Here is a 9,995-nt window from a genome sequence, read left to right as displayed (position 1 = left end):
TTATCATTTTTCATAAAAAAAGATTAGGCTCTATGGCATGATATTTTTGCCTCTCTAGTTGGAAAAATAAAACTACTAAAGAAATACTCGATCGAAACGTTAAAATCCACTAATTTGTAACACGCACTCGCACAAATGTCATTCGTAGTACTCATTTCGGTAAAATTACTCGGTTACGAGATCACAACGTTAATATGAACTCGCACTCACAAAATAACACCGAGTACGTTTGCCGCTAGGGGCGCTGTTCCAATTGCATACAAATTTGAGCAAACTGGCTCGCTAGTGAGAACGTTACAAAACTCGCACTAAGCACACTGTTCATAACCTGACTAATGACTGACTACACGTGACGTGATTGACAACATTAATAAAAACACAGGTTGTAAGGGAAAAGCTCCTTGAAACGAAGACAAGTGGTAACTTTATAACAGAACGACGCATTATGTTCAGAATGGAGATGGATACCCTCGGCATGCCCACTGAGGGTACAAAACTATTCGAGTTCCCAGATATTTAAAACGTACTTAACTAATTAAAACCACAAATAAAAAATAAAAAACAAAACTTTTAAAATAGAACTCATAGGGGCGGATTCAAATAAAAAGAAAAACATAAGTTGCATTGGCCCTGGAAAACATTCAGAGTTACCACAAGGCAAATACACAATACAAAGATATCAACCTTGAATACCAGAAGTTGACCATTGGCAACGAACTGAGGAACCAAAATACTGGAGCAGTCAAAAATCTATTGGAAATTCAGCGACCTCTTTAGAGTAAGAAATGACTGCTATTGACGTTTGAAACACACTATTCATGAATTTCAATCAACTTACTAGGAATTAAAAATAATCCTAGGGGCTAAGATCAGCCTATAAATACCATCTTGGAACCTTTCAAAGATCTGGTGGCATTTTTTGTGCTCTTCTCCTACAGTAATGTAATACCAATATTTACAACTATTAAACCTGCTTAAATGCATACCATTATATTCCTATAAGGAGTAATTTTTATTCAGCAGCAAATGAAAAATCTTTACGACCAAGCAAAGTTTCCATCACTATGACAGCTAACGGAGATAATAAGAAATAATACAAACTGACCTGGGGAACAATGTAAACACAGAAAAATCAGTATGTCTATGTGGCATAATCGAAGGCCGATGTTGGTATTGTTGCTTGGACCCGAAACAGAGACTAACTATGCTAAATAGGTATACTGAATTACGTATAATACGTATTTTTAATAAACATCCCCTCTTCGCCTCATAGAACTTGTCAAAGGTTTTTCACGCAACAATGCTCAACTAACCAAAGTCTTATTACTGCAGCTAACGCTTTAAACCCACGTTCTGTGAAGCTAGCAAAGCCCCTCGAGGTTACTAACAATACACCCAAAAAAACTTTAAGCCGTAAAGGTTCAGACGTAAATGCTACAAGCCCTAAATTCATCAAACGTCATCTATAGATAGAGGGCCTGTACTAAGACTGTCGAGACAGCTGCACTGTTGCTGAATAGTGCTCTTTCAGGGCTTCAAACCTGGAATCAGTTTGCTCATATTCAATGACTCATTTTATTTAGCAAAAGTAAGAATTTCAAGAATTATACCATTTCGCCTCAGGAACGTTTCTCTTACACCCTGTATATAGTCTACTGTCAGTATAACTAGCTTGTAGGTGTCAATTCAATAGTAAATCATAAAGTCCGTTTATCGTGTTTACTAATACATAATAAGTGAAATTCGAATAATCTAGGATCATTCTCAATAGGGTACAACACTATAAATTTACAAAGCAACACCAGAAGGTATACAGTAACGAGTATTAAAATCTTGAATAAAAAATTTACAAAACTGTATGTGTAAGCGTACAATTTTATGTTCAAATTAACAAAAGTCCATTATCTTAATAATATTCATATACTCGACAATTAAAATAATTTAACTTAATAATATGAATCCAAATCGGTCTCACATTGACGAGGTGTGACAAACATACAAAATACATAATCTATCTCAAATATAGAATAATTTGTAGATCTTTGTAATCTTTAATCTTTGATTTGTAGATCTTTAAAAGTCAGATAAAGAGAAACAATATTTTGTAGTTCTATTTCACATACTTAAGTAAATAATAGTTGTAAAACTACTTAAAGGTTATCAGTGTTAAATGCTCTACTGTTTAAATGGTCAATTCGCTGAGAATATGGACCATTTAAAAACTTTTTGAAGATCACAGTAGCTGTGAAAGAGACTATATTATTTAAGAAGTTACATCTACGAGATGAGACTTGAACACGTTACAATTTACCATCACGTCTACAACCATCAACTCTAATTTAAATGAGAAAGTAAAGCGATTATTCCTACATTTTTAGAACATTACAAATTATTGACACCGAAACTTCAAATAAAGGAAAAATCAAATAATCATTACATTGAAGGGTATGTTGTATCACTGTATTCTTGTCACATTTTTTTATCAAGCGGAAAGGTAAACAATGTCAATAGACCTAGGATCCAAAACTTGTGAGTAACAATAGGTATAAATTTGTATACTGGAACGGTCACTGTTTTTTGCTTAAAGCTCTCTGTCAGCACAAATGAATTACAAACACATGTACACATGCGTTTGTAATTCTTACACATAATTTAAAGTACAGCTTTATTGTCCGGCAAACAACATTGGAAACACCCAAGTTTCGCTAAATCGTCATTGCAGGCGCATTTTGTGTATGTAGTGCTGATGGTTTAAACAGTTTTGACCAGCACAAACAGAACGACTAACCCACATGTAACTTATGCCAAATACCACAAACTTCATAACTTATAGATTTGGCTGACAGTGAAATACGTTTTAAACCTATATGCACCCCTTTCAATAGGATAGCCAACAAAGAATACCGTGTAAGGGTAGACTATTTATTACAATTAAAACCAAGGAAACATATTTTAGTGTAATCAGGCAACAATTGATCTATGTTTAGAGAAGTCACTTATGTGTCTCAATTTATGTATCATTTAAGTTTGGCATATCGCCTAAACAATTCATTTCTTTTAAATTGTGAATGCAAAGAGTGAATGTACAAAACGATTAATTCATTATTTATTTAAAATAAGTAACATAATATGATTTTACTACTTTTATACTTTGCAATAAAAAAACTTCAGATAATATTTTATAATAACTATTAATAAGATCTTAAATTCAATTAAAGTAAATTTTAAATTTGATACCAAACACTATTATTTGATAAAGTTTCAAGATCATGTCATTGTTAAATAAACCATTATATGCAGTAAAAGAGTTTTCTTTATTTAATAAAACCTTAATACCTTGTGTGAAATCATTAAATACACATGTATATTATTACAAAACATATACAATTATTTATACCGAATTTTGTGTGCATCATTTTGTGATCGATACTAACTTTCAATTATTGAAAAAAAATAAACCCGACATTGTTAATGAAAATCATCCCATGATGAGCTGACTTTTGACATTTCTAATTTTGTGAGTGAAAACATTCAGATGTGCAGACAGGAGTATTTTGCAGGATCTACCTGTGAGCGCGCGAGGTAGCAGTCGGTCGGTGTGCCGGCAGCGCGGGGCGTCACGCTCCCGTCAGCGGCGGGCCGTCTGTTTGAACGTCCTTGTCCTCCATTGGAGGCGCCATCACACGATCAGACCCGTACCTTCGAGATAGATCCAGCATTTCTCTCAGGCCCTGTAAATACGAAAATGATATCCAAGTTACAAACGTATTTCTCTGTCGCGAAATAGTTCACAGTAATGTATAGTAAAGTTTCTTTTCTTTATATCTATTGTGTAATTTTTATGTGAGATAACTATATTTAGTTAGGTAATAATTTATAATAATGTAACTACGTTTCTACTGAAATATTTTCTTGTTGCAAAGCAAAATAGGCATTATTTGAATAATTTTTTGAGAACAAAACGAAAAGTTTTATTTTATATTTATACATTCATAAAGGTGATTCAATAAACAATTACATACAACAGTGCCAAGCAATGCAACTATCCATCAGGCAGATACCAATTTCTCTAATGAAATACTTAACAAATTAACAAATGAATAATATTGTGGAATAAAAATTAAAGCTGCATAAATTGTATTTTCCATAATTATCATAAAATTGAGGCATAGATGGTGGGTGGCCGTTTTCACATTATGGTTGTGATTCGTTCACTGAAATACATAACAAATAAATAAAAGGTATTACAGACAGTCCTGTACATGTGCGGGATCTGCATACAAATAGAAGCAACAGCTGCTTATACTAATCTAGATTTCTTTCTAAAATGATCTTCAACCTATTGACACACTAATAGTGTCCATAAGACCTTACAGAAAATTATAAAAGTATTTTCTTTTTTAAACCTGCAATAAATCTATGAACTATAAGCAAATAAGCTGATGGAATACTTCATAATTAAGTAGCATTTGTGTGTGGAGAAGAAAGCCCCATCAACCATACTTTAGAAACTTCTTACCTTGTTTTCAGTAATGAGCCTTTGGTAAAGCTCTTCATCCTTCCTGGCTTCACTATTCTCGTCCATATTTATTGCTTTGTACATAACAGTTGTCATTTCATTGATTCGTTCTGCTTGCTGGCGTATCAACTGAAACATAAGATATTTTTCTTCTGTGAATTTATTACCATGTTGGAGTGACATGCCTTCTGTATGTCAAAATATTCTAAAGTTGTTATGTCTATATTTTTAAAATGAAACTAAGCTAATCAATTTAAGGTTTGCTTGTGGTAAGTAATTGACTTGCCGTGAATGATCTTTTCTTTTATTGTACTTGCAGGTGAATGAAATCACAGCCCATTTGGCATTTAGTGCCTAACAGTCATTACAATGTGAATGCAAGCAGGATACTTGAAATCTATATCTCATTGGAAAGAACAGCATATAAAATACGTAAAGTTTTACAGCTTTCCCACTCTCTAGGCCGGATCATTTCTTTGTGACAGAAATAGGCAGAATGGTGGTACCTACCTATTTAGGATAACAAGGTGCCTTATCACCAGTAATATTCCAAATTAGTACTTTGGCAGGTGTTTTTTATTACAGAATGTTATTCCTACATTGTAGACTGCATTCCAAAAATCAGTATCTGCTTGTTTGATTAAAATATTGATATATTAGCAATGCTTGACACTAGTACTTTATTTGAGTATCAAGCATTCTTTACTTTAAAGATTTTTACATTTGTTATAAATTTGATTTCTTGGGAAAATCTACTGTGAAATACTTTGATAAAAAGGAACATAACACAAAAATAGTAAGGATTCTATGTCATAAAAGCAAAAAACCTCTTGTTGTTTCTCATTTATAGCTGAGGTGAAATCTATTCTTGACTCCCATATTTTCTTCTCTGTATGCTGTCGATATTTTGACATGATTAATTCCAAGGCTCGTCTGTGATCTTCTAGTGCAGCTCTGAGCTCACCATTCTCCCTCTGCACACCCCTCATGAGCTGAGACTCTCTCTCTATGCTGGCGATGAGAGCCCCTCTTGGTCTCTCTCGTGATGCCTCATTTAATGTATCAACTTCTTCTTTATACTAAAGAAAATAGTTATAATTTAGAATGACATCATAACATGTTTGTCAAAAGTAAGGATTATAATAAACAAATAAACTGATTAGAATTAATACACTGACTTAAATATCAGAAATACAAGTACAGGAAAAACAAATTTCGTTTTGTTTATGTTAGGAATATTGAGTAGACCACAATAAATCATTCAATATGCCAAATTACTACTCTATATGACCACTATCTAAATGCTAAATATAATCACATATATATAAGTAATTTGATGAGTTTATGACATAATATGATTTTCTTATTAGTATTGATTGAAACTCTAGTAAAGTAGACGTGTTGTTCGCAAACATATCATTACAGATCCCAGATTCAATTCACAGAGACAATTCACAGTAATCGTACAAAATGTAAGGTTTTTAAAATAAAATAAAACGCTACGTTAAGCTATTGGCGTGTACTTATTGAAAATATCGTATATTATATAAGTATTGTCATTAAAAATAATGATTAAATTTATGAACAAAATAATATTTTTGGTTTCTATTTATATTATGTATTTTATCCAATAATATACAAAAGAACTTCTATATTTTGAAGGTATCGATAACTTTGTGAAAGCTTGCGTGTTTGAATGTTGTTTACAAAACTGACAATTAAACTCAAGGTCACCAATACAATCCAATCATATTAGATTGGAATTAATAACAAGATCATTATTCTAATCACATTAAGTTAAAACGTCGAATATAAAACCATTTTTTATTTCGAAAATGGGGCTTAATGGTTAAGTTCTTTAACACTGTTTAAATTAATAGAGTGCATATAAAAATCTTACCTGTTTCATTGTATGAATTTGTCGATAAGTTGCTTGGGTTTCGCTCAACAGAGCATCAGCTTCTGTTTCGCGTTCTTTAAGACGACCTGCGAGCCTTTTTGCATCCAAAATTATTTGCTGGATAGTCAGTGACATCTGAAAAAGCCAGCAATATAGACACCAAGAAATTTACTTTCATAAACTGATCCGTGACACGGTTTAACACACCCTGATTTCAAAGCTAAATAATGAAACGAATGGGGTTTCATCTAAATAGTATTACACTCTAGAATGAAAGAAACAAGTTTTTATTGAAGATCGAACGATGCACCATCAGCTGTTTCGTGAACAGTTTCAGCCATTAGCTTTCATTATGTTTGATTTGAAGCGACTTATTATACGGACAATTTTAAAGTATAACGTGAACTGACGTCGAAACTCTTCTGCTAAATAAAAAGGTTTGTAGAGCAACAAAGACAAAACATATTTACAATTAAATTTGAAATTAGTTTTGGTGTCCATGGTATGACAATTTTTTTTTTAATTATGAGCATTGTCTACACCGCTTAAATGCCTCAACTTGCAATCACCTTTTAAATCACCAGATTATATGGTAAGATCACCGTGCCACTGGATATTAATTCAAATATCCTAATGCTTCAAAAATAGTTTAAGTTGTAGAAGTGTAAAACACGCCATTGAACGTACCCGCCACCGGAGTAGAGTAGTGTTCATCACAGTGCGCTTCCAGAGATCTTTTTTCCCACGTACCTACCATACGGCTCTGGATTGAGTGTATACGGTGTTTCCCGAGCGCTATGACATGTCCTTTTAGAAACGAGGCAGAGTATTTAACGGTAGGCAGCGGCTTGGTTATGCCCCTCTGGCATTGCTGACGTCCATGAGCGACGGTAGTAACTACTCACCATCAGGTGAACCGTGTGATCGTCTGCCTACTAGGGATAAAAAATCTGCGATTTGGGAAATGTATTGATATAATAATTAACTTAAGGTAAGATTAAAAAATCTTCCTTCTTATTTCAGATGAAAATTAACATGGAGAAAATTTTTATGAGTCTTACTTATGATGATGATGTTCGTTGACATTTGGAGCCAATTTTCAAAGTAATTGCTTTTATTGAAAACTGAACGAATTACTTGTATGGTATATCAATAGGGCAATACTTTAGTTTAGCCGTCTGCGGGATTTGAACAACACTATAGTTGTATAGACTGATACGAGTAAAACCAGTTTGGCCATAAATACTGTTATATATAAAGTGGACTTTTTGGCGGGACGGCGAGGAGTGAAGTTGTGTGATTTGTTTTATTTTGTCTATTTAGTGTTTCTTCAGGTTTAAATGCATAATAACGGTGGTTTATTAACTGTGTAATATCTGTGCAAGTGCACAAATGTGGGAAAATGAAACAAAGCTACTGGACGTAACTTCTCGGGATCCTCCAAAAAGTCTCCTGAAAAAATCTCAGTAAATGACCACTAATTTACTGTGATTATATTTCATCCCATATCATTTCATTTCACTTCACTTCATTTCACTTAATATTATAATTTTTCATAAAAATAAGAATATAAATTAAAATAAGACATGACTTAACGGTCTTGGTTACCAGGTCATAAAATCACTTAAAAAAACCTATTAAAAGGCGACAGTAATGCCGGCCACTGACATGCGCGCAAATATTCGTACATTGTACGAATGTTTGCGCGCATGTGAAGGACCGTCAGACTTTCATTCGCAAACTTAGAAGCTGTGCAAATGGGTTTGCATACTCAATTTGCGAACCCGTTTGCGCTTCCTCCTACACTTGTTTACGAATGTCTCACGAATTTCTCCTCCTTTTTAATTCGTCTATAGAACATTGAAGAGAAAGAGAGTTTTGAATTCTTTCCCAGACATCATTAACAGCCATGCTGTTTTTATGGGATTTCTTTTGATGAAGATACGCTACACAGTAGACGTCACGAACTATGAAAATGGCGACACGTCCGTTACCTTCGCAATCGTCGGCGCAACTGGACAAGCGAATGTGTGGGAGACTACGCGAAGGTTCGAGGTTCGCGCGCTTTGATGTCTGTTAAAAAACCGACACAGCTTGGAAAACCACGAATGCAGGGAAAACTTTGCATAATCATTTGCAAATGTCGTCCTACATTTGCGGGTTTGCGTATTCGTGCGCATGTGAGTGACCGGTGTAAGAAGAAGTAGGTAGGTACCACAAATGTGAAAACCTGAGAAAATAAGCCTTGAAAAATGCTCCACTAATCCTAGGTGAGCTGCCGTTAAATGAAAACACCAATAAAGTTACGATTTCAACAGGTAAAGGTGTCCCTTCAAAACATCAAACTTGACTGGCAGAAATTAGAACGTTATGCAAAATAATAATATATCGACGCTTGAAAGGCAAACGTGACTAAGCGACAATAACTGCTTTGTACATAAATGATAGGCAATAACCATATTCGATGCGCAAAAAATATATATTTCTAGGTCTGTTGTAATCATTTCAATCCTACGGCTACTACCTAGATTCTACTACAGCTAGATTCGTTAAAATAAATTTTGTTTTCAGGTATTTCAACTTTAAATTAGTCTACTGTAAAGTTCACGCATTGTCGCTTAGTCGCGTTTGCCTTTCAAGCGTCGATATGAATAAAAATAAATATGATTTTTTATGGGATTTTGTGACCTGGTAATTATAACCTTTAAGTCATGTCTTATTTTAATTTATATTCTTAATTTTATGAAAAATGATAACATGGACTGAAATGAAATGAAGATAATTAATTTGGGACATTAATCAACTGGGATGAAATATAATTTCAGTAAAATAGTGGTCGTTTACTGAGATTTTTTCAGTGGACTTTTTGGAGGATCCCGAGAAGTTACGTTCAACAGCTTTGTTTCATTTTTCCATATTTGTGCACCTTCACAGATACTAAACAGTTAATAAACCACCGTTATTACACATTTGAACCTGAAGAAACACTAAATAATGTAATTGTTCGACTTTCCGAGGGATGATTATGAAAATAAACTTGGATTAGAAAAACTTGTATATTCAATAAAAAATCAATAACACCGGCCGACAAATGAAAATTTTTTGAAAGTTGTTTGTATTTGAGCCACAAATATCACCAATTTATACTATTTTAAACACAAAAACACCTACATATTTGCCCTATCACATCAGATTTTTTTATAAGAAGGAAAAAGCATTTTTTTTTCAAAATTTAGCGAAAATATCAATAATCATATTACAAAAACATATATTTGAACATTTACAAAGAAAACAATGAGTCTAAACAATGCTGCAGGACTATTTAGAGTGACATCTTTTACGTTTCGTGACAAAATTACGTCTGGGTGTAGTTTTTTTGTGAGTTTTTTTGTGAGTATCTTCAGTAATATCACGTGTCAGTGACCAGCAGTAATCAGCCATCATATTCACATTCCATCGACCTTGGTACCTTGTCTCCATAGTTTTTATGTCCTGATGAAACCTTTCTCCCTGCTCTTTACTGTAATCAACCAAGATTATCAGGAAAAAAGTCCACATGTGAATCTAGAAAGTGGA

General features: G+C 33.5%; 1 protein-coding gene across 1 annotated transcript; it reads right to left on the bottom strand.

Annotated features, from left to right (window-relative positions):
• Window positions 1-1,705: 1,705 nt before the first annotated feature.
• On the bottom strand, window positions 1,706-6,773 carry LOC114249166 (FGFR1 oncogene partner 2 homolog). Its single transcript, XM_028182643.2, has 5 exons — window positions 6,627-6,773; window positions 6,420-6,554; window positions 5,347-5,598; window positions 4,520-4,648; window positions 1,706-3,731 (listed from the first exon to the last, which is right to left on the bottom strand). Exons 2-5 carry the CDS (start codon window positions 6,552-6,554, stop codon window positions 3,618-3,620), a joined length of 630 nt encoding a protein of 209 aa, XP_028038444.1. The 5' UTR covers window positions 6,627-6,773; the 3' UTR covers window positions 1,706-3,617.
• Between the last annotated feature and the right edge of the window lie 3,222 nt (window positions 6,774-9,995).

This window comes from Bombyx mandarina, chromosome 13 (assembly GCF_030267445.1).
Source record: "Bombyx mandarina strain Sakado chromosome 13, ASM3026744v2".
Taxonomy (NCBI): Eukaryota; Metazoa; Arthropoda; class Insecta; order Lepidoptera; family Bombycidae; genus Bombyx; species Bombyx mandarina.
This window is presented reverse-complemented; position numbering and strand designations above follow the sequence as displayed.

Coding starts and splice junctions, on each gene's coding strand:
- LOC114249166 (XM_028182643.2), bottom strand. CDS start 6,554: ATGTCACTGACTATCCAGCAAATAATTTTGGATGCAAAAAGGCTCGCA. Junction 4,649..5,346: donor TAAATGAGAAACAACAAGAG/GTTTTTTGCTTT, acceptor CTTATGTTTCAG/TTGATACGCCAGCAAGCAGA. Junction 3,732..4,519: donor GGCTCATTACTGAAAACAAG/GTAAGAAGTTTC, acceptor TCGTATTTACAG/GGCCTGAGAGAAATGCTGGA.